Below are 26,622 nucleotides of genomic sequence, written 5' to 3'. Positions count from 1 at the left end.
TGACACCCAGTCCTACCTGACAGAAGACTGTGGCGTTTGAGAGTTTCCATCTGCTGATGAAAGACATTCTACAGAATTTGTCAAATCTTTGGAACTTGGAATATATTGCTTTCATAATGTGAAGTTTATTGCCTAAAAAAAAAAAGAGAGAGAGAGAAGCTTCCAAACACCAGGAAACACTCTTACTGGCAATCTGTGGCGAGCCTTGGAACCTCAGAGGGCAAAAAATTGGGAGGAAAAATAAATAAATAATTAAACCCCACAGATTACGTGCCTAAGGCAACTCCCAGCGAAGAAGCAGCACAGACGCTTGCATCCGCCACTAGCAAGTCGGGGCTGGGCAGGGAGCTGCGGGCTGCATTGCTTAGAGTAAGGACCAGGCCTGAATGCCCCGAGGGCAATCTGAGGGAACTAACTTGAGATAGCAAACCAGACTGTGGGATAGCTATCGGGCGAAAAGCCCTAACCTAAAACACTGCCAGGCCTGCTCACAGAACAAAGGGCTGAGCAGAGCTAGCCAGCTGTGGACCAGCCCATTCCCCACCAGAGACAGACAGGTGAGGGCAGCCAGAGCCGGAAGGGGGCAATCGTGGCCCCAGAGAGGCATCATCTACCAAACTGCAAGCAGGCTTCATTGCTAACCAAGACTCCTTGGGATTCTGGACAGTCGACATCCACTGGGAGGGTTGCAGCCAGAGATCAGCTCCCCAGAGGACAGCTCCCCAGAGGAGACACACGGTACACCTGAGAAGGTGCGCCCATTGTACACCCAGAAAACCGAGGGGCTGGGACAGGGGAGGCGATAAGTCATAGCTAGCCAAGCACCTGGTCACCTGAGTTTCTCAGACAGGGGAAAGGCACAAAATGCAGGCCCAATCAAGTCTGCGCCTTTGTGGAGTACCCAAGAACCTGAACCTGAGCAGCTTTGACCTGGGAAGTGCACTCAACCCAGAACCGGCCTCAGACAGTGCCTGGCAGAGCAACCTAGAGCCTGAGCAGTGTAGATTGGGAAAACACACTCGCCGTGAGCAGGGCAAACCCAGTGTGGCCAAGACACCAGGAGCACTCCCCACAGACACCAGTGATATTTGTTTGCAGTGTTCCTCCCTCCCCACAGCACGACTGAACAAGTGAGCCTAAAACAAGTGACCACCGCCGCCCCCTTGTGTCAGGGTGGAAATTAGACGCTGAAGAGGCCAGCAAACAGAAGCTAAAATAAACAGAGGGAACCGCTTTGGAAGTGACAGTTGCAATAGATTAAAACCCTGCAGTTAGCACTGACTACATAGGAAAGGGCCTATAGATCTTGAGAAGTGTAAGTCAGATCAAGGAACTATCTGAAAATGAACTGACCCCACAATGTCCACAACAACACCAGAGAAAGTCCTAGATATATTTTTACTATTATCATTTTTTTAATTTTTAATTTTTTTTAAATTTTAAGTCCTCTATTACTCCTTTAATTTTCATTTTTATAACCTATTCCTTTGCAAAAAAAAAAAAAAAAACCCTATTTTTAAAGCAAACTTAACCTACTATTCCTTTGCAAAAAAAAAAAAGACCCTATTTTTAAAGCAAACTTCATATATATATATTTTATAATTTTTGTGACTTTGTTCTTTTCTTTAATATTGTATTTTTGAGAATCTAACCTCTAGATTTTTAATCTTTGCTTTTTGGTATTTGTTATCAATTTTGTACCTTTAGAACCCAATCTTCAGTACCCATTTTTACTTGGGAGCAAGATTATTAGCTGGATTGCTCTCCCCGTCTTTGGACTTCCCTTTTTCTCCACCAGGTTGCCTCTATCTCCCTCCTCCCCCTTTTCTTCTCTATGCAACTCTGTGAATCTCTTTATGTGTTCTGGGCTGTTGAAAACACTTAGGGAACTGATTACTGGCTGGATCTGTCTCTCTCCTTTTGATTCCCCCTTTTATCCTCCTGGCCACCTCTGTCTCCTTCCTCCCTCTTCTCTTCTCTGTGTAACTCTGTGTACTCTCCAGGTGTCCCTCACTGTGGAGAAACTTTATATCATTAACCTAGATGTTTTATCATCAGTGCTGTATAGATGGAGAAGTCTTGAGGATACTGTAAGAATACAACTGAAAACCAGAGGCAGGAGGCTTAAGTCCAAATCCTGAGATCACCAGAGAACTCCTGACTCCAGGGAACATTAATCGATAGGAGCTCATCAAATGCCTCCATACCTACACTGAAACCAAGCTCCACCCAAGGGCCAGACAAGACATACCATGCAAATTCTCCAGCAACACAGGAACATAGCCCTGAGCTTCAATATACAGGCTGCCCAAAGTCACAACAAACCCACTGACATCTCAAAATTCATTACTGGACACTTCATTGCACTCCAGAGAGAAGAAATCCAGCTCCACCCACCAGAACACCAACACAAGCTTCCCTAACCAGGAAACCTTGACAAGCCACCCGTCCATCCCCACCCACAGTGAGGAAACTACAATAAAGAGGAACCACAAACGGCCAGAATACAGAAAGGCCACCCCAAACACAGCAATATAAACAAGATGAAAAGGCAGAAAAATACCCAGCAGGTAAAGGAACAGGATAAATGCCCACCAAACCAAACAAAAGAGAAAGAGATAGGGAATCTACCTGATAAAGAATTCTGAATAATGATAGTGAAAGTGATCCAAAACCTTGAAAACAAAATTGAGTTACAGATAAATAGCTGGGAGACAAAGATTGAGAAGATGCAAGAAATGTTTAACAAGGACCTAGAAGAAATAAAAAAGAGTCAATATATAATGAATAACACAATAAATGAGATCAAAAACACTCTGGAGGGAACCAACAATAGAATAACAGAGGCAGATGATAGGATTAGTGAGGTAGAAGATAGAATGTTAGAAATAAATGAAACAGAGAGGAAAAAAAGAAAAAAGAATTAAAATAAATGAGGACAACTTCAGAGACCTCTGGAACAATGTTAAATGCCCCAACATTCAAATCATAGGAGTCCCAGAAGAAGACAAAAAGAAAGGCCATGAGAAAATACTTGAGGAGATAATAGTTGAAAACTTCCCTAAAATGGGGAAGGAAATAGTCACCCAAGTCCAAGAAACCCAGAGAGTCCCAAAAGGATAATCCCAAGGCTAAACACCCCAAGACACATATTAATCAAATTAACAAAGATCAAACACAAAGAACAAATATTAAAAGCAGCAAGGAAAAACAACAAATAACCCACAAGGGGATTCCCATAAGGATAACAGCTGATCTTTCAATAGAAACTCTTCAGGCCAGAAGGGAATGGCAAGACATACTTAAAGTGATGAAAAAAAATAACCTACAGCCCAGATTACTGTACCCAGCAAGGATCTCATTCAAATATGAAGGAGAAATCAAAAGCTTTACAGACAAGCAAAAGCTGAGAGAATTCAGCACCACCAAACCAGCTCTCCAACAAATGCTAAAGGATCTTCTCTAGACAGGAAACACAGAAAGGGTGTATAAACTCAAACCCAAAACAATAAAGTAAATGGCATCAGCATTACTTTGCATCGGCAAAGTAATTATTATCAATAATTACCTTAAATGTAAATGGGTTTAATGCCCCAACCAAAAGACAAAGACTGGCTGAATGGATATAAAAACAAGACCCCTACATATGTTGTCTACAAGAGACCCATCTCAAAACAAGGGACACATACAGACTGAAAGTGAGGGGCTGGAAAAAGATATTCCACGCAAATAGAGACCAAAAGAAAGCAGGAGTAGCAATACTCATATCAGATAAAATAGACTTTAAAACAAAGGCTGTGAAAAGAGACAAAGAAGGACACTACATAATGATCAAAGGATCAGTCCAAGAAGAAGATATAACAATTATAAATATATATGCACCCAACATAGGAGCACCACAATATGTAAGACAAATGCTAACAAGTATGAAAGGGGAAATTAATAATAACACAATAATATTGGGAGACTTTAATACCCCACTCACACCTATGGATAGATCAACTAAACAGAAAATTAACAAGGAAACACAAACTTTAAATGATACAATAGACCAGTTAGACCTAATTGATATCTATAGGACTGCTGCTGCTGCTGCTAAGTCACTTCAGTCATGTCTGACTCTGTGCAACCCCATAGAAGGCAGCCCACCAAGGCTCCCCCGTCCCTGGGATTCGACATTTCACCCCAAAACAATGAATTTCAATTTTTTCTCAAGCGCACATGGAAACTTCTCCAGGATAGATCATATGCTGGGCCATAAATCTAGCCTTGGTAAATTTTTAAAAAACTGAAATCATTCCAAGTATCTTTTCTGAACCACAATGCAGTAAGATTAGATGTCAATTACAGGAGAAAAACTATTAAAAACTCCAACATATGGAGGCTGAACAACACGCTGCTGAATAACCAACAAATCACAGAAGGAATCAAAAAAGAAATAAAAATATGCATAGAAATGAATAAAAATGAAAACACAACAACCCCAAACCTATGGGACACTGTAAAAGCAGTGCTAAGGGGAAGGTTCATAGCGATACAGGCATACCTCAAGAAACAAGAAAAAAGTAAAATAAATAACCTAACTCTACACCTAAAGCAACTAGAAAAGGAAGAGATGAAGAACCCCAGCATTAGTAGAAGGAAAGAAATCTTAAAAATTAGGGCAGAAATAAATGCAAAAGAAACAAAAGAGACCATAGCAAAAATCAACAAAGCCAAAAGCTGGCTCTTTGAGAAGTTAAATAAAATTGACAAACCATTAGCCAGACTCAATAAGAAACAAAGGGAGAAAAATCAACAAAATTAGAAATGAAAATGGAGAGATCACAACAGATGACACAGAAATACAAAGGATCATAAGAGACTATTATCAGCAACTATATGCCAATAAAATGGACAACTTGGAAGAAATGGACAAATTCTTAGAAAAGTGCAACTTTTCAAAACTGATCCAGGAAGAAATGGAAAATCTTAACAGACCCATCACAAGCATGGAAATGAAACTGTAATCAGAAATCTTCCAGCAAACAAAAGCCCAGGACCAGATAGCTTCACAGCTGAATTCTACCAAAAATTTATAAAAGAGCTGACACCTATCCTACTCAAACTCTTCCAGAAAATTGCAGAGGAAGGTAAACTTCCAAACTCATTCTATGAGACCACCATCACCCTAATACCAAAACCTGACAAAGATGCCACAAAAAAATAAAACTACAGGCCAATATCACTGATGAACATAGATGAAAAATCCTTAACAAAATTCTAGCAAACAGAATCCAACAACATATTAAAAAGATCATATATCATGACCAAGTGGGCTTTATCCCAGGGATGCAAGGATTCTTCAATATCCACAAATCAATCAATACACCACATTAACAAATTGAAAAATAAAAACCATATGATTATATCAATAGATGCAGAGAAAGCCTTTGACAAAATCCAACATCCATTTATGATAAAAAAAAAAAAAAACCTCCAGAAAGCAAGAATAGAAGGAACATACCTCAACATAATAAAAGCTATATATGACAAACCCACAGCAAACATTATCCTCAATGGTGAAAAATTGAAAGCATTTCCCCTAAAGTCAGGAACAAGACAAGGGTGCCCACTCTCAACACTACTATTCAATATAGTTTTGGAAGTTTTGGCCACAGCAATCAGAGCAAAAAAAGAAATAAAAGGAATCCAGATTGGAAAAGAAGAAGTAAAACTCTCACTGTTTGCAGATGACATGATCCTCTATACAGAAAACCCTAAAGACTCCACCAGAAAATTACTAGAGCTAATTAATGAATATAGTAAAGTTGCAGAATATAAAATCAACACACAGAAATCCCTTGCATTCTTATACACTAACAATGATAAAACAGAAAGAGAAATTAAGGAACCAATTCTATTCACCATTGCAATGAAAAGAATAAAATACTTAGAAATATATCTACCTAAAGAAACAAAAGACCTATATATAGAAAACTATAAAACATGGTGAAAGAAATCAAAGAGGACACAAATAGATGGAGAAATATACCATATTCATAGATCAGAAGAATCAATATAGTGAAAATGAGTATACTACCCAAAGCAATCTATAGATTCCATGCAATCCCTATCAAGCTACCAACAGTATTTTTCACAGAACTAGATCAAATAATTTCACAATTTGTATGGAAATACAAAAAACCTCAAATAGCCAAAGCAATCTTGAGAAAGAAGAATGGAACTGGAGGAATCAACCTACCTGACTTCAGGCTCTACTACAAAGCCACAGTCAAGACAGTATGGTACTGGCACAAAGACAGAAATATAGATCAAGGGAACAAAATAGAAAGCCCAGAGATAAATCCATGCACCTATGGTCACCTTATCTTTGACAAAGGAGGCAAGAATATACAATGGAGAAAAGACAATCTCTTTAACAAGTGGTGCTGGGAAAACTGGTCAACCACTTGTAAAAGAATGAAACTAGAACACTTTCTAACACCATACACAAAAATAAACTCAAAATGGAGTAAAGATCTAAACATAAGGCCAGAAACTATAAAACTCCTAGAGGAAGACATAGGCAAAACACTCTCTGACAGAAATCACAGCAGGATCCTCTATGACCCACCTCCCAGAATATTGGAAATAAAAGCAAAAATAAACAAATGGGACCTAATTAAAATTAAAAGTTTTTGCACAACAAAGGAAACTATAAGCAAGGTGAAAAGACAGCCTTCAGAATGGGAGAACATAACAGCAAACGAAGCAACTGACAAAGAATTAATCTCAAAAATATACAAGCAACTCCTGCAGCTCAATTCCAGAAAAATAAACGGCCCAATCAAAAAATGGGCCAAAGAACTAAACAGACATTTCTCCAAAGAAGACATACAGATGGCTAACAAACACATGAAAAGATGCTCAACATTACTCATTATTAGAGAAATGCAAATCAAAACCACAATGAGGTACCATTTCACGCCAGTCAGAAGGGCTGCTATCCAAAAGTCTACAAGCAATAAATGCTGGAAAGGGTGTAGAGAAAAGGGAACCCTCTTACACTGTTGGTGGGAATGCAAACTAGTACAGCCACTATGGAGAACAGTACGGAGATTCCTTAAAAAACTGGAAATAGAATTGCCATATGACCCAGCAATCCCACTGCTGGGCATACACACCAAGGAAATCAGAATTGAAAGAGACAAGTGTACCCCAATGTTCATTGCAGCACTGTTTATAATACCCAGGACATGGAAGCAACCTAGATGTCCATCAGCAGACAAATGGATAAGAAAGCTGTGGTACATATACACAATAGAACATTACTCAGCCATTAAAAAGAACACATTCGAATCAGTTCTAATGAGGTGGATGAAACTGGAGCCTATTATACAGAGTGAAGTAAGCCAGAAAGAAAAACACCAATACAGTATACTAACGCATATATATGGAATTTAGAAAGATGGTAACAATAACCCTGTATGCGGGACAGCAAAAGAGACACAGATGTATAAAACAGTCTTTCGGACTCCGGGAGAGAGCAAGGGTGGGATGGTTTGGGAGAATGGCATTGAAACATGTATATTATCATATATGAAACAGATCACCAGTCCAGGTTCAATGCATGATACAGGGTGCTAGGGGCTGGTGCACTGGGATGATCCAGAAGGATGGGATGAGAAGGGAGGTGGGAGAGGGGATCAGGATGGGGAACACATGTACACCCGTGGTGGATTCATGTCAATGTATGGCAAAATCAATACAATATTGTAAAGTTATTAGCCTCCAATAAATAAATAGATAAATTTTTAATAAAAAAGAATCATCATAGCCAAGAAAGTACTGGTCACAAAAATGACGACGGAAGTGATAAGATTATGAGAAGCAGAGTATTCCTAAACATGAAACAGAATTTCCAAACAGAAAACTATTTCTGCTGTCTGCACAGCCTCATTGTAATGAATTTGTTGACTTCCACAAGTACTCTGAATTTTCATCCTGGACTGTCACACACCGTGAATGCAAGTTTTTTCCCTCCAAAGTCGCGATCCCAATTTACAGAGAGTCAAATGGAACATATAAAGAATTTATTAAAACGCTTCTTCAACAGATACTGTAAAACAAATGCAAAGATGAACAGATTGTTACCAGATTTTCTTTTGTCTACTCCTCAACTGATGAATGTATATATTGGGTTTGCTGATGAATGTACATGTCAGGAGGTTTTGTTGATATTGTTAAGTATTTTTACAAGTATTATTTTAAATATTTTTACACACTACTTACACAGATATGCTTTCAGATGGAATTAAAAGTAATGAGAACTCTCAAAAATCAGAGGTCACAGATCATGAGGAAACTGTGTTTACTTGGATTACACATAAATCAAATTAAAGTGTGCTTTACCATCACGTTGAAGAACAGACAAGAAGGAACATTCAGCATTATTGTGAATTACTACAAAGAGCAGTTGAGGGTATTAAATAGTTAAATCAAGAAGGTTTACCCGTCAGATAGCACAGTGAAAACTGATGCTTTCAAACAACAGAAATTTCAGAGAATCAGACTAACTGCTGGGTTTGATCAAGTTTTACATGCGTATTTGGCAAACTGTTAAAATGAAAGGACTGATGTGACTTATTTATCCAAAACAGCTCATAAAGAATTCATCAGAATAGGGGAAAACTTGAACTAAATGAAGTGAGAAATCAAATAAACAAACCAGACATCAAATAATACTCGATTGCTTCAGATTCTACAATAGTGAACTGCTTTGGCTATGTCACTATGTGTACAGCTTGAAGACAGGAAACAAATTTGCTGTGCAGAAAACCCATTCTTAAGTGTTTGGTCAAACTCATCTGAAATTAAGGCACATACAAGAGTCATTGAAATACAGCTTTGGCTTTTCAACAGGATGAATGCAATCCTGGACTACTGGAACCCACGTTCCACACCTGTGACTCTAGAGTCAAGCACTCTGAAAATCTAGGTATTTAAAATATATTTCAGATGCTGCTCATCCCCAAATCACATCAGGAAATCTGCCTCCCACTAACAGAAGCGATGACTACTTCAGGGTCTTATAACAGCTATGCTCTTTTCCAGGGTTTATCTCTTATATTAGATGGAGTATTTTAAAACATTCATGCCAAACTGGATTTTTCTTTTAAAGAGTCTAAAGGGTGTTTGAAAAAGTTGGCTTAAAGCTCAACATTCAGAAAACTAAAATCATGGCTTCCAGTCCCATCACTTCATGGCAACTAGATGGGGAAACAGTGGAAGAAGTGACAGACTTTATTTTGGGGGCTCCAAAATCACTGCAGATGGTGATTGCAGCCATGAAATTAAAAGACACTTACTCCTTGGAAGGAAAGCTATGAGCAACCTAGACAGCATATTAGAAAGCAGATACACTACTTTGTCAACAAAGGTCCATCTAGTCAAGGCTGTGGTTTTCCCAGTAGTCATGCATGAATGTGAGAGTTGGACTATAAAGAAAGCTGAGCGCAGAAGAACTGATGCTTTTGAACTGTGGTATTAGAGAAGACTCTTGAGAGACCCTTGGACTGCAAGGAGATCCAACCAGTCCATCCTAAAGGAGATCAGTTCTGGGTGTTGAATGGAAGGACTGATACTGGAGCTGAAACTCCACACTTTGGCCACCTGATGCGAAGAACTGACTCATTGGAAAAGACCCTGATGCTGGGAAAGATTGAAGGTGGGAGGAGAAGGGGACGACAGAAAATAAGATGGTTGGTTGGCATCACTGACTCAATGGACATGAGTCTGAGTAAACTCCGGGAGTTGGTGATGGACAGGGAGGCCTGGCGTGCTGCAGTCCATGGGGTCACAAAGATTCAGACACGACTGAACGACTGAACTGAACTGAGAAGGGTAGTTAGATCGCTCGCCCATTCTAAATTAATGAAATCTTGAAGCATAACAACACTGTAAAGTACAATGACATTTTAACGACTCTAAAACCTTTTCTATGAGTGAAAAGGAAAATCTGAACATAAACTAGGCACAAAAATGTTTATTCAAAAAGTCAGTGATAAAAAAGGGAAAAAATAGTTAATGATAGTGGTACAAAGGGCCACATACCATGGAATCCTGTTTATATGAAGAGTTCAGACAGGTAAGTCCATAGACAGAAGTGAATGAATGGGTGCATGGAGCAGGGAGGACAGGGAAAGGGGAATGAGTGCTAATGGGTATGGGATCTCCTCTGGGGGTCATGAAATGAATTTAGACCATAGTGATAGCTACATATTTTTGTGAACATACTAAAAAAATCCACTAGATTGTACACTTGTAAAAGGTGTGTATCTTATATATAAATTTTTTTTTAATATTTTAAAAACTAACAAAGGTTGACTGCCATTTTAACTGCAATTTTGAGACACTATTTTAGATGAGGGCAGTAAAAATATCTTAAATTTCATATTTGGACATATGAAGGGTTTCAATTTATTTGTTAAGCACAGAAGAAAATGCAGGAAATTGTTGAAATGTGAAATGAAGGTGATTAAAAATGAACAATAAGGTAAAAATCATCCTGACACCCAGAAGTAAGTTGTCAGAGAAAATTTTTCAGTTCTCAATAAAAGCAGTAATTAAAGGGAAGGGATAAAAGTTCAAGCACAATGAACAGGCCCCTGAAATCTTCTGTTGTGTTTGTTTTGATAATCCAGTTAAGAGATAAGTGAATCAGATAAAACAATGGGGAAAATAGTGAAAATTTTTGCTGAATTTTCCTTTAAAAAGCAAATTAAAGATAAAATATAACTCATAATTGCCACTATTATGAAGATAGGTCATGTCTGACCTCTTTGTGACCCCATGAACTGCAGCACACCAGGCTTCCCTGTCCTTCTCTGTCTCCCAGAGTTTACTCAAACTGATGTCCATTGAGTCAGTGGTGCTATCTGACCATCTCATCCTCTGCTGCCCGCTTCTCCTTCTGCCCTCAATCTTTACAATTTAAAAAATGTTTGATAACAAGTATTCTCAACTTACTGAATATGTGTGATAACCCTGGTCTGACAAAATGTGAAATGGTCACACAGGAAAAAAAAAAAAAAAGCAAAACCTGATAGAAGTTTCAGCAAATTTGTCAGTAAAATCCTAAAAATGTACATGGAATTACCAGTAAAAAGATGCAAAGCTGAAACTCTTCTAAAATATTTTTTAAAAAAAAGACTGAATTATCCTTTTTCTTTTGATATCTAGGAAGTATGCCATTATATGAAAGCACTATATTTAGCCTATTTCCTTTTACAGGGCTTTGAGAATGTTTCCAACCTTTTTCTACCATAAACAATGTGTATACTTACCTTTCCATTCATGTAGGAAAGTGTCTAGAGGATAAAATCAGAGAACACACACGTTTAAATTGGATTAATATGACTTCCGTCTCTGTGCATGCATGCTAAGTCACTTCGGTTGTGTCAACTCTTTGTGACCCCGTGAACTGTAGCCCACCATGCTCCTCTGCGCTTGGGATTTCCTAGGCAAGAATATTGGAGTGGGTTGCCATGCCTTCCTCCAGGGAATCTTCCCGACTGCAGGCATCGAACTAGCATCTCCTGCACTGGCAGGTGAGCTCTTTACAACTAGCGCCGCCTGGGAAGCATGCACGCACACACACACACACACACACACACACCCAGCACAATTCTACACCTACTTCCATACCCTCAGGAATACAGCATGCTGTCAAATTTTCAGATCCCTTTGAAACGGAATTTCCTGGACATTATTTTAATATGCTTTTTTAAAGAGCTGTTTTAGGTTCACTGCAAAATTGAGCGGTACAGAGAACTGCCACGTGCCCTCTACTTTGTCAGATTGGCAGCAAACACAATTTCTGCAGGACTGATTTGTTTCTTTGCTCTATGATCTTTCTATGAAAAAGGTTATTGCCCATCCCAAAATTAGAAATGCATTTTCCTATATATCCTCCCAAACATTTTAAATTTTACCTTTCATATTTAATTCTTGACTCATCTGGTACTGATTTTATATATAAAGGGAGATAGCGATCCAATTTCATAGGTTTCCCTCATATTGATAGCTGTCCCAGCACAATTTTGATTAGAAATAACTTTACAATTCTCAGTCCACCTACCTGTGAAATTTATCATTGTGTCTTTTGTACTATTTTTCAGTGAAGGTGCATAAATTTCTTCATTACAAGACTCACATCTAGCAAAATGGATATTCCTACGTTCCTTTAATTTGGCATAATGATATTTTAAAATGTGCTAACAATTTTTAACCAGTATTATAGAAATGTACCAACTGATGTTTGTTGATCTGCTGGTCACCTTGTAAGACTCTGGGATAATCATTTGTCTTTCATTTTTATTGTATATGATATAAACTCTACCATTTTGGTAGATACTCATAACCTCGGCAAAAAATAAAAGAACTATTTGGTGGTTTCATCCTTTCCAGTCTTTAGCCTTTGTTCTCCTTGTCCAGCAATGCTGAAACATTATATTTGTTTGATCCTGATTTTAAAGGCAACACAATATAAAAGAAAAAAAAAAATCTGTGCAAACCATTTATCAGGCTAAGAACATTCCTACCCCCAATTCCTTATTTGCTAAGCATTTTCAGCCATACTTGAGAGCTGACTTTCAAATGACTTTTCTACTTTTATTAAAATGATGATATTTTCTCATGTGTTAATGTAGCTTTCATCGGCTTGCCGACATTGCCACCTACTGCCGAAGCTAGATTCCCGCGGGACCAGGTTCCTCCGAGGCCTTACCGAGCGCTGTCAGATGCTGCCGGCCTGCCTGGCTGACCTGCACGCCTGACCTGGGCCACTGTTCACCTGTTTAGCATGTAACCCGCCCCAGCTCTAGGAGAGCCCAGCACCCTTAGGAGTGTCCAGTCATCAAGCACAATCTGATTCTGCGTCCTGTCTCCTCCCTCCAGACCAGGTTGCCAGATGTCACCTCGGGCCTGAGTTCTAACTTACTGTGGAAAAGGACCAAAGAGAGTCACGCTTATTTAAAAGCACGTGTTAAATGAGAGCCATACCGGGTTCTGAGTGGGAGGCTGAGAAGCCAAGCTCTAGGCTCTATTTCAGGCAAGCTGACTGCTACAAGAACTCGCAGGTCATTTTTTCTTTTTTTTTTTTTAATTTCACCACCACGTATAAGACCCCATTCCAAGGTTAAGCTTGCCACAAACTCTACCTCCAAAAGCTGAAGTCTTACTACATCCCTTAAATTTCTGACATCCAATACCTACACAGGTATTTAACAAACATTTCAAATAGCCTGGCAGGCTACAGTCCATGGGGTTGCAGAGAACCGGACACGACACAGTGACTGAGCACCAACAATGTACACAAGGAGGCACTCGCTGGACACCACCAACGGCTGTGGCCTTCTGCTTTTTTCCTGGGGCTCTGCGCCGAGTCAGTCTGTCTGTCTGTCTCCTTCTCATGCCACTCCCATAGCTCTAACTTACTGTCTCCAGCCGGCTAAGATCCCACCCCTGGCACCTTTGCTTAGGTTTGTGGTGACCATTTTAGCCTCATGCACTGGCCCCAGTAACCTCAGATTTCCTAGGGTAACTGAGCCTCCCTTTCTGTCCACCTCAACTTGCCTCCAGCTGGCTCTTTGCTGTCATGAATAGGTCATCATGCTTCCACTGTCCAACACCTGAACTCTTACGATCTCTCCCAAACTAACTGAACTTCTCCCCCACATCCACAGTCCCAGGTCTTGTTGATTCTCACTTCCTTTCTGCAGGCAGATGGCCGAGCACCTTGAGCGCATTATAAAATCTGCTCTAGGTTAGCACTGAAAGGCACTGTGGCCTCATGCATTCACTTTGGATGGAGGTTTTCCCCACGTACCCTCTCCGCTTCTATCCCCACCCTCCTGCTCCAGCTCTGTGTCTTGCCTTTAGCTTCTGCCATCCTCTGACATCCACCCTCCAAGCATCCCTCTTTCTGAAACTGAGACTCCACCCGCTCAAGACAGAGCACAGTTTTTGCACATCCATTCCTCAATTCAAAATGCAAGTACACTTATACCACCCTTTACCTTCCCAGCTGCCAGGGAAGAAGACCAGACAACAAGGGGGTATTTAATCCTATAACCAAAGAAACTGCAGATTTGTTGACATTCAATCATGTCCATCCTTACAGGTGGCCAGGGCAGAATGGCAGACCTAAGCTCCCTTCCACCTTTCTCACAATCCTGCCTCGTGCACTGCTGCCGTCTCAGCCTATGGTAACTTTCCTAAGGAGCACCTTCACCTTGCCAGATAGTGGCTTCAGTCAAAAGGAAGGAATGACAGATCCCCCCACCTCCCTGCCCATTCCCTGGGCCAGAAAAAGGCACTGAAAGTGAAAGTGAAGTTACTCAGTCGCATCCGACTCTTTGTGACCCCATGGACTGTAGCCTACCAGGCTCCTCTGTACATGGGATTTTCCAGGCAATAGTACTAGAGTGGATTGCCATTTCCTTCTCCAGGGGATCTTCCCGACCCAGGGATCGAACCTGGGTCTCCCACATTGTAGACAGGCGCTTTACCGTCTGAGCCACCAGGAAGTCCATGAAAAAGGCACTACCTGGCTAAATGAGGCAGTGTTACCCAAGTATGTCTTCCTCACTCTTCCTCAAATTTCTTCCCTGTCCATAGATGCACAAAGCGTCTACCATCTGCAAAACTGTCGACTTCAGTGTTCTCAAGTTAACTTGAAATTTTATGCCGTAAGCAAATGAAAAACCTGGCATCTTTTTAAATCAACTTCAGAAAGCAGCTATAAAAATAAATATAAAATGAACCACGTGCTAAAATGTTAATGCCTAAAGTCACATTGAGCACCATATTTTAGGAACTACTGATTTAATGGGAGCAGTTGGCACAAAGGTTTCCCCACTGCCTGAAAAACTTCCATCATTAAAATGTAATTAGTCTTAAAAAGCTTACTGAACCTAAACCACAACAGTGCAGAATACACGTGGTTTGATGCCATTTGATATTAAAGCCAAACAGGCAAAAAAACTAAACAATGTATGTTTAGGGATATATTTGTACATGGTGAACTATAAAGAAAGTCTAGGAAATGAAATGCAAAATTTCTTTCAGCTATGAGAATCTTCTTACTACTGCACTATAGTTTCTGTACTAAAGTGAATCTTAACAGTTTAATCCTAAGCTTAGATGACAGCACAATTTTAATACTTTTTCTTTCTACAACCCATCACATTGAAGTTAGCACTTTACTTAACTAATTCCTACATTCAGTTGTAAGCACTTTAAGAGCAGAGACAGTTTTATTAGGCTTCTTACTCCCAGAACAAAACAAAATTAATCAATGAATGAGGTTAGAGACCTGAAAAGAGTCCATATATATATATAGATAGATAGTGCTTAATTCATAATAAAATGTACACTGAAGAATCGTGAAGAAAAAATGGTCATTTTAATAAATGATGCTTTATCAACAGCACATCCATATTTTTTAAAAATATACACCATAAATAAAAATCAATTCCAGACAGATGACAAATAAAAATGTGAAAAGGCTTCTATAAGATAACAGAATACTGTCAAGAACTGTGATTAGACAAAAAAAAAATTCTATGAAAAACATCAAAAGCATTATCCATAAAGGAAAATATTGATTGATTACATTAAAATTATTTCTACTCATCAAAAGAAATCATGAAGAGAATGGAAAAGCAAGCTACTAAGTGGGAGAAAATATAATCAGGGTACTTTGATCTAGAATACAGTTAAGAATTCCTACAAATCAATAATAAAAGTGACAAGCAACTCAATAGGAAGTTAGGCAAGAGACTCAAGCAGCCTCTCCCCCAAAGAGAATATTCAAGCGGCCAAAACTAACACACATGGAAAGATGCTCAATCTATTTAGGCATCAAGGAAAATCAAATTACAAACACAGTGAGATACTACACACCCCTCAGAATGACTAAATCAAAATCTAAAAAAATTTTAAAGCTGACACAATAGTAAGTATTGAGAAGAATGGGGGGAAAAAAAAACCTGGGACATTCAAACACAGGCAGTGAAAGTATAAATTGCCATGGCCAGTGTGGAGAATTTTTAGCAGTTATCTCCTAAAGCTGAACACACATATACTCTATAAAACACCACTACCACTCTTGATAAATATCCAGTAGACACATACACATGTGCACCAGAAGATGCAACTTCCTTATAACAGACCCAACTGAAAACAACCGCCAGGAGAGATGAAGACCTTGGGGGATGTTGTTGTTCAGTTGCTAAGTTGCGTCCAACTCTTTGTGACCCCATGAACCATAGCACGCCCGGCTTCCCTGTCCTTCACTGTCTCCCAGAGTTTGCTCAAACTCATGCCCATTGAGTCAGTGATGCCATCCAACCATCTCATCCTCTGTCACCCCCTTCTCCTCCTGTCCTCAATCTTTCCTAGCATCAGGGTCTTTTCCAGTGAGACGGCTCTTCCCATCAGGTGGCCAAAGAATTGAGGCTTCAGCTTCGATCCTTCCAATGAATGATTATTCAGGGTTAATTTCCATTAGATTTGACTGGTTTGATATCCTTGCTGTGTAACTGACTCTCATGAGTCTTCTCCAGCACCACTGTTTAAAAGCATCAATTCTTTGGTGCTCAGCCTTCTTTATAGTCCAACTCTCTCATCCGTACATGACTATGAAACGCATACAACAATGAACATGAACTCAGTACTCAAGGGCATCACCACGATGTACCTCAGAAGACCCACATTGAGGAAAAGAAGGCAGACACAGGAAAAATAAGTTTCTGTTTACAAAATGAAGAGTGGACAAAACTATAGTGTAAAAAGTCAGAGATGGAGATCTCTTTGGGGAGAAGGTAAGAGTAGCCACTGGAAGGAAATCCAAGAGAGAAGCTTCTGGGAGTGCTGGCAATATTCCAAGTCTTATACACTAACTATGCAAAAATCCATTGAGTTGTACATGTATAAACTTACCTGTATATTTCTTATACCTGTGTGTACTTATCCATAGATGCCTTATACATCTATAAAATTGTTTTCTTGACAAAATTACAGAGACGAAGAGACTAGAGGTTTCCAGGGGCGAGAGGGAGAGAGCAATGTCTGTGGCTAAAAAAAACAGCCCAAGGGACCCTTGTGCTGGACTCTTCTGTGTGTGAACAACAGTAGTGCTCACTGACGTCATAAACATACATAGAACTAAATGTGCACAGATGAGTACTTGTGAAGCTGCTTAAATCTGCGCAAGATCAGAAGACTGCGTTAACATCAGTTTCCTGGTTGTGATATATTACTTTGCCGACAAAGGTCCGTAGAGTCAAAACTACGGTTTTTTCTAGCAGTCATGTACGAGTGTGAGAGTAAGACTATAAAGAAGGCTGGGTGCTGAAGAACTGATGCTTTTGAACTGTGGTGCTGCAGAAGGCTCTTAAGGGTCCCCTGTATAGCAAGGAGATCAAACCAGTCAAACCTAAAGGAAATCAATCCAGAATAGTCATTGGAAGGATGGATACTGAAGCTCCAATACTTTGGCCACCTGATGTGAAAAGCCCACTTATTGGGAAAGACCCTGATGCTGGGAAAGACTGAAAGCAAGGAAGAGAAGGGGAAGGCAGAGGATGAGAGGGTTGGAGGGCATCACTGGCTCAATGCACGTGAGCTTGAACAAGCTCCAGGAGAGAGTGAAGGACAGGGAAGCCTAGCATGCTGAGTCCGTGGGGTCTCAGAGAGTCGGACACAACCCAGCAACTGAACAACCAACCAACATTGAGAGAAGCTGAGCGAGGGGTATGCAGGATCTCCAGTTCTGACAGTCACAAGTAGTTCTGCAATTATTTCAATACTAAGCTGAAAATGAATGTAAATATAATTGTGTAACTCAAGAAGAGTTAAGGCAATTAAAGTACTCTAAAGCTCTTCTATCATTCAGAAGGATGAATCAAATTTAGACACTTACAAGTTACATATACATGTTTAGATGAACATGAAAACCACTGAAAAAAATACAAAGACTCCCAAATGACTACAAGTATCACAGTAATCCAGCAAAAGGCAAACAAGTGAGGGTGAGAGAACGTAAAAGTAGGACCAACAGATGGTATAAAATAAATCAATACAAACATATAAATACACACACACACACACACACACACATATATATATATCAGATCCTCAACCATAAGTATAGAACCCATATCAGGGCACATAATATATGCAAATTGACTAAATGACCTAGTTAAAAATTGTTAAACTGCTAAATCCAATTTCATGCTATTTACAAAACTATATCTAAAATACAGAGATACAAAATGGTTGAAAGTAAAGAAAAATAAATAAATACACATGCCATACCCATGCACACGGCACAGTTTAACCAAAGTTACTGTAGCTATATCAGTCATAAGGCTTAGCACGTATGTATATAAATGATATAAATGATAAATGTTCACATTACCAAGATGTATATATTTTGGGAATTCTCTAGCAGTCGCTTTTACTCTGTGCTTTCACTGCCAAAGGTGCAAGTTTGATCAAGCTCATTCAGGGAACTAAGATCTCACAAGCGACATGGTAGAAAAAAACAACAGCAAAAAACACCACACACACACACACAAATATACACTTAAATCACATATATCCAAATATAGCCTCACATATTAGCAAAAGCTGACAGAATATAAAGAGAGCCAAAGCCATAATCATGAGAGATATTTAATGTATCTCTCAGCAAACAGAAAAAAATATAAAAATTAGGATGTCAAAGATTTTAACAGATTATGAAAAAAATATACTCAATGAATATATCGGAACACAGATCTAACAATTCCGGAAATATACTTCCTTTCGAGTAAATGTGAAACAATTTCAAAACATTAACCATATACTTGTGTGGTAAAGCAAATAACCTTCAAATTAGTGGAATAATACAGATCAAAATCTCTTGACAATAACGTAATTAAGTTAACAATGGGAAATAAAAGGCTAACTAGAAAATCCAACTGTTAGACACTGAGACACACGCTTCTAAATAACCCATAGATCAGAGATAAAATTACAAGAAAAATTATCTTTTATGAATTTCAAACACCATAGGATACAGTTGAATCCATTCTTAAACAGAAATGTATACATTTAAACATGAGCATTAGAAAATGAACTTTGCAAAAAAATCTATAAACTACACATTGGTCAATAAATTAGAAACAGAATAAGAAACTCAAACAGGGAAGACATAATAGAAATTAATAAAATGCAAAAACAACTTCCCACCCACCCACACAGTAGAATCAACCAAACTAAAACTTGACTCTTTAAAAAGCATAATAAAATGGACAAATCTTTAGTAAGAGTTATTCAGAAAAAAAGCAGTAGAAAAATAAACAATATACAACTTTTAAAAAGGCCTGAACTATAGATCTGAAGACTTTGAAAGATAAGTTGCAATTATGAATAACTTTTTTTTAATTTATTTATTTTTAATTGAAGGATAATCGCTTTACAATATTGGTTTGATTTCTGTCATATATCAACATGAATTAGCCATAGGTGTATATACGACCCCCCCTCTTAAACTTCCTTCCCTATGAATAACTTTAAGCCAGATTTTCAAGTACATATGAAAAATAAATATCCAGTAAAAAGCAACATCAAAATGGACTCAAAGTAGAATGAGCAGTCTTATATTGAATATATTGATTCAGTAGTCAAAAAATCTTCCTTTAAAGAAATTTCCAGGCTTAGGTGGCTTCATCAAAATTTCCTTCAAAACATAGAAGTTAAAAAAAAAAAATCTAACACAAACTCTTTCCAAGAATAGAAAAAGAAACACTCTGCAATTTGTTTTATGAGATTAAAATAAAAAATAACCTTTAAATCAAAACCTAAGGCAAGTGCAAGAAAAGAGCTTTACAGGCCAATGTTGTTCAGTGTGAATCAAAAAAAATTTTAATGTACTGACAATTTGTGGTCTACCCTGTATGTAGGATGGGTGTGATAGCTTGTCATTCCCACTGATTCAAAGAAAAACGCTGGACAAAATATAACCCGTGACCTGAGGATTCCGAAAGGTAAATAATAGGCAGATTGAGAAAAGAAGTTCAGAACTTGAAGAATGGTCAGTATGGCAGGGTACAATAGGCTATATTCCTGGGTCATAAATCAAATTCCGATAAAGTTAGAGAATAGAAATCAAATAAAGTATGTTCTCATTTCTAGAACACCTCCAAACATGTGGAAATTGAATAGTATACTTTAGATGATCCATGGGTCAAAGAGGAAGTCTCAAGGAAAATTAAGAAATATTTAACTGAATAAACAACTTGTCGAAATTCCTCCTTGGAGGAAAGTTTATAGCACTAAATTATTACATCAGAAAAGAAAAATACCAGGTCAATTATCTAAGCATCTACATTAAGAAAATAGATGAAGAAAGGCAGAATAAATCTAAATCAAGCAGTAGGAAGGTTAAAGAGACTAAACCAAGAAAATTTAAAACAGAAAAATCAATGAAAGCCAAAGCTTGCTTTTTTGGGGGGGATGGGGGATTTTTCCTTTTTAATGATAAACTTGTAGTCAGACTGCAAGAAAAAAGGGACAAATAATCAACATCAGGAATGAAAAAGAGAGCATCATTACAGACCCTACAGACATTAGAAAGTTAATAAGGGATACTAAAAAAAATCAAAAACAAGAAACCACATAAAACATTATGCATATACATTTTACAGATCAGATTACATAGGCAAAATACCAAAGGAAATCAGAATGTCTGATTTAAAAATTATTAAATTTTTGATGTCAGTTTCTGACATAAAAACTATTTTTGAGCTGAAGGGAATTGAGCAGCAGCATACACAAGAAAAGCTCTCCATCCTCTTCCATTTCTGCCTAAAGACAGAATAACTTATTTGGGGTTTTCTTGTTGTTGCTTTTCTTACTAGAGACTCATCAGCCCACCGACAACACAAGGACAAGCCTGACTCCGTTAAAGTTTTCCTTTCGTGTATTTACCTTACCATAGTTTGCCACCCTTAAAAGACGAAAACGGCATTCCTTTTCCCCTGTTATTTCTCTACAAAGGTACTGCTCTTTGTTGAAGATGCTATAGAAGCCAGAACTCAAAGCCACCACGGAAGAGTTACTTCTCACTGAAGTTTCTCCTGTGAGATGCACAGTGTGCAAGTGAATACACTGTTTTTCTTTTGCTAACCTATCTGCTAAAGAGCCCAGCTGAAAACTGCAGAGAGGTCAGATGAAGTGCTACCAGACTCAAGAATAAATTGCATGAATACGCCTGTATCGTTAAAGACACTGAAATGGTACGGCCACTTCCAAAACGATTCAGCAGTACCTCACAGAGTCAAACATGTACTGACAATCAGCACAAACATGTACTGATCAGAAACCCTCCTCCTAGGCACTTACCCACATGAAATGAAAACTTACATTCACACAGAGCAACTTCATAGAACTACACATCAGAAAAGATAACACGTAGCGTATGTAAATTTGAAAACAAAGTTTAAAGATGTCTTTGTAAACTAAAGCCACAATATATAAAGAGGATAATGTAAGAAGTGTAATCCAAATTTGTTTATACTAGAATGCTTGATTGATTTTAACATGGAAAAACAATTAAGATAATCAACACATCCGGCGATTAAAGAAAAAGGAATACGATCATCTCAGATGCATAAAAAGTACTTGTTAAAATTCAAAACCCATTCCATGATTTTAAAAAATAGTAAGCAAGTTAGGAATAGAAAGGAACTTCCTTATTCTGATAAAGGAGGTCTATTACAACAATAAATACCATTCTTGATATGAAACACAAAGTATTCTCTGAAATTGGGAAGACAAAGATGACCACTGTCAGCACTGCTGGTCAGCATTTTACTGTGCGTCCTAGCCAATGCGATAATGAAAATAAAAAGCAAAAGAACTGCCAATGAAGGAAAAAAAATCCATTTATACATAAGGTGATTATGCACACACTGATACTCCAAAAAAAATCTATAGGTAAATATAGCAAGTTAGCTAGTCAGACACCTAACAATTCAGAATTAAATTTTAATTATTTACAAAGCACCAAAAATGCAATGAACTTAGCAATTAATCTACAAGATGTATTGCCCTTCAAAGAAAAGAATCACATTTTTAGAATGAAAAGACATAATAAATGGTTCGATAAATTCATGGATTGGAAGATTCAGTACTATAAAGTTCTCACCAGAATGACCTATTGATTTAATCCCAATGGATATCCCAGGTCTCATTAAAATTTCTATGTAAGTGCAAAAGGCAAGAGCAGCCAAGTTCAAGGGAGAGGAAGTAAGAGTAGACACAAATGTTTTCAGATTAATGAAGGAAATAATTAGGTGGCCAGCAAAGTCAGCATGTGTCTCCACAAAAGAATAGTAGTAAGTATTCCTACTTATTTGTTTTATTCCTAAAAATTTGTTTTATAAACATATGTAAACCCATACTAAGCCTCTGTCTCAAAAAAGAGACCCTAACCAAGGAGCCTCACCTAACATAAAGTACTGGTCTACTGATGGATTTGAGTTCTGGCAAGCAAGCTGCAAAACCATCGCTATAAATTCTGCACCCCGCCGCTGGCATGTAAGTTTCCCAGTGCTTGCTCTGGGTCAACAGCAACCACAGCGGCTGAGCCCAGACTCTGACACAGTCTCTATTTATGATCATTGCTCTAACGATGTTTGTCAACCCCTCCCATAAACCACATAGAGCAACAGCAGCGTTTCCATGGCCTTCTGCCAAAACAACGATCATTCCAGTGTTTGCACTATTACTAGGACTACTCCGAGAGACAGAAAATCTATGTATTAGAAAAATTTTTTAAAGAAAGTTTTCAGAAAAAAGAAAGTTCCTTTTCTGCTTAATAAATCAATGAATTGTGATCAACAGTATCGATTCGTTTGGACACCTTATAAAGATGGCTGTAAGGAAACAGTGTCACATCTAAAACTGAGCTAAACGAGCCATCACAGTACTGCAAGACTCAAACCAGAGATAAAGGTTTGGTCTTTATCTTAAATCCAGAAAAATAAAAAGCAAAACGTATAGGCCAAATGATTGCTGATTTATTCTGTATTCTGTATCATGTTTCTTCACTTTAGTCTGAAATTCCATTTTATGTTTGGCAATGCTCTTAAGCACTGAGAAAAACAAATGAGGTCAAATATGCTAAAATGTTTAAAAGCCCAGTCACAGACAGTGCGAGGGGCAGTAGTTACCTCCTAAGTCCGTATTCTTGCCCTGTGTTATCTGGCATGGCCTCAGTGTCATCTGAACTGAAAGGAACGAATACTGATTGTGCTGTGCTTAGTCGCTCAGGCGTGTCTGACTCTTTGCAGCCCTTTGGATTGCAGCCCACCAGGCTATTCTGTCCATGGGGTTTTTCTAGCAGGAGTGTTGGAGGGGGTTGCCATTTTCCTCCTCCAGGGGAATCTTCCCTACCCAGGGATCCAATTCGCATCTCCTGTGTCTCTTGTACTGCAGGCAGATTCTTTACCCACGGAGCCACCAGGAAAGCTCGAATCAGCAAAGTCTATATTCTTCTCATTGTGAAAAGTCACAATACTTAACAGAAATCCCCAAAATAGTATAGGCAGAAAAAAACAAAGTCACACACTTACTGGGTGGTGAAGTGAAGAATCAAGAATGAGAGGCCCCAAGAGACATCATAAAATTTCAAAAGCAAAATCACACAGCTTTGGAGTTGGTTTAAAAGTCAGGTCAGAAAGAAGAGATCGGAATACAATCAAATTCAGTGAAAGAGCTCACTTGGAGGTTTATGGCCAACCTCCGAGAATTTCATCACCCATGGAGACTAAGGAGCCTTCAGAGGCAATGGGAAGAAGGTGCACCCAGGGTCACAGGAGAAGGAAAAAGGGCCCAGCAGAACCCCAGCCAGAAAAACTGAACCTCCAACAGCTAAGGTCAGCAACAGTCAGCTGAATTTGCATACCTTTGACCAGTTTCAAATCCCTTGTATCTCACAGAAAATTGACCTCTCTAGATATCATGGTTCACAAGTCCACAGCTTGAGGGGCTAGCTCATCTTAACTGGTTCATGTGAATCACAAGGCAAGGCCTGATTCCCCTCCTCATTCCTCAAGGTCTCCCAGGTCAGTCCCAGGAGAAACAAAGGAGCAGTCTCACCTCCAGGGTTTTTGAGCATTTGTTTCTATTTGATACTAAGCAATTCCCTAGGTCAAGAAGTTAGCTTTCGAACTGTGGTGCTTGGACTGCAAGGAGATCAAACCAGTCCATCCTAAAGGAAATCAACCCTGAATATTCATTGGAAGGACTGATGCTAAAGCTGAAACTCTAATACTTTGGTCACCTGACTCAAAGAGCTGACTCACTGGAAAAGATCCTGGTGCTGGGAAAGATTGAAGGCGGTAAGAGAAGGGGACGACAGAGGGTGGGATGGCTGGGTGGCATCACCAACGCAATGGACATGAGTTTGAGCAAGCTGTGGCAGTTGGTGAAGAACAGGGAAGCTTGGCATGCTGCAGTCCATGGGATTGCAAAGAGTCAGACACGACTGAGCGACTGAACTGAACTGTACCATTTTTCTAGATTCCATATTTGTTAATATATGACATTTGCTTTTCTCTTTCTCTTTCTGACTTATTTCATTCTGTATGACAATCTCTAAGTCCATCCATGTTTACAAATGATGCAATTTCATTCCTTTCTATGATTAATATTCCATTGGCTATATGCACCACATCTTTATCCACTCCTCTGCTGATGGATAATTATGTTGTGTCCATGTCCTGGCTATAATAAATGCAATGAACATCGGGCTGCTTGTGTCGTTTTGAATTATAGTTTTCTCTGGGTATGTGCCCAGGAGTGCGACTGTTAGGTCACACAGTAGGTGTTTAAATGGCAAGTGTTTCAAAATCTTTTTATTCTGGTAGGAAAAAAACCAAACAAACACATGTGACAAAGTTTACCACTTAAACCATTTCTCCGTGGATAGCTGAGCGGCACTAAGGACATTCACACCGTGGTACAACCATGAGCACTGCCCATCTCCAGAACTTGGTCATTGTAAACTAAAACCCTGCACCCATCTGTCAAATGGCCCGTTACCCCTGCCCAAGCCACGGGCCCCGCTACACTATCTTGTCTCTGTGAACTTGACCACTCCAGGTGAGAGATCCGGACACGAATTTTTAGGCCCCACATGCAGCCACTCCTGCCAGGGTTCCACACCAGCAAAACAAACTTCCGTGTTCCTATAAATGCTCCGCTTCCCCAGAAATGGTGTATCCAGCCAGCCAATCCAGCTCTGGGATCTGCACCTGATTTCTTCACTCCTTAATGTTTCTAAATAAGGTCCAATATGTACCCCTAGCCAACCACGGCATGTCTCTGTTACTGCTTCCAATGCTGCAAGCCTCACTCTTGCCCAGACACCGTGGGGTTGAGGGCTCCTCCTGCCCCGTGCCCTCCAGGGCATGTGTTGCTTTCTCTTGAATACAGGACAGACCCGCTACCCAGCGGTCTTATCTTTTGTCTTTAGACACTGGAATCCTACAGTACTTGTCCTTTTGGGACTGGCTCACTTCACTTACATTGTTGCCAAGTTGTAACGTGCATCTGGATGAAAACAAGGTCCCACTGCGCAGTATAGGGAATATCAACGTGCTGTGATAAACCACGCTGGGAAACAACACAAAAAAGAATGCAGGCCCATGCACAACTGAGTCACTTCGCTGTGCGGCAGAGATGAACACGACACTGTAGGTCAACCATTCAATAAAAACATTTTTAAAAATACAAAAAGTTGTAGCACGTGTCAGTGTTCCTTGCCTTTAAAAAGCTAAATAGCATTTTATCTGCTCATCTGTCAGCAGACACTTAGGTTGCTTCCGTCTTTTAGCTCTTGTGAATAATGCAAATGGCAAGTGTTTTAACCACAGATTTTCTTTTTATATACCAAAAATCCAGATTGAGCCATCAGAACAGTTTGTCCTGGCCTCACAAAGGTTCTCTTTTAACAGTATCTTCTTCCTGAGCCTACCTTCAGGGAAAGCTGATAGCTCCTACTTCCTCTTGATGGAAATCCTATTTAAGGGCTCTCTCTACTTTTTCACATTACCCAGAGGAGCAGAATCATTAAATTATGAGGAAAAAAAAGAAAAGAAATTGCTAATCAAAAACAGTTGAATACAAGTTGTCAAGCTGATACATAGAGCAGTCCAAATTCTGAAAATGCCACTCAAATACAAATTATAGGTGGGGAAATCTGTGCTTCAATGGGAAAACTGCACACTGCTCAGATCACTCCACCCTTTCAGGTTTTCCAATTTAGTGTTGCGTTCAGTTCAGCTCAGTTCAATTGCTCAGTCGTGTCTGACTCTTTGCTGGCGTTGCCCTCCACCTATTTTACGGGCTAAGTTGAAAAGAAGTGATGACTCTGTAAATGATTCTGGTCCCCGGATATGCAGATGGCTTCTTCCATGGAAGAACAGCCCTCCCTCCACAGGGCAAAGCCACTTTGGCCTCATTTCAGTTTATTTCAGGAGTCGTGATCTACACACGTGTCTGTGCCTCATTTCAGTTTATTTC

At 39.1% G+C, this 26,622-nt stretch overlaps 1 protein-coding gene across 4 annotated transcripts in view; it reads right to left on the bottom strand.

Moving 5' to 3' along the window:
- The window catches only part of FANK1 (fibronectin type III and ankyrin repeat domains 1), a 110,661-nt gene that overhangs the window by 62,359 nt on the left and 21,680 nt on the right, over positions 1-26,622 (bottom strand). For 2 of the 4 annotated variants that reach the window (XM_024985488.2, XM_015460780.3), the window contains exon 2: positions 17-132. Coding sequence is in view for 1 of the 2 variants with exons in the window: in XM_015460780.3 (XP_015316266.1) it covers positions 17-50 (34 nt within the window). In the remaining variant the exon portion in view is untranslated. 4 annotated transcript variants of the gene reach the window in all.

The sequence above is a fragment of the Bos taurus genome, chromosome 26, assembly GCF_002263795.3.
Source record: "Bos taurus isolate L1 Dominette 01449 registration number 42190680 breed Hereford chromosome 26, ARS-UCD2.0, whole genome shotgun sequence".
Taxonomy (NCBI): Eukaryota; Metazoa; Chordata; class Mammalia; order Artiodactyla; family Bovidae; genus Bos; species Bos taurus.
Note: the sequence above shows the minus strand (reverse complement) of the source record. Positions and strands in the feature narration are given on the sequence as shown.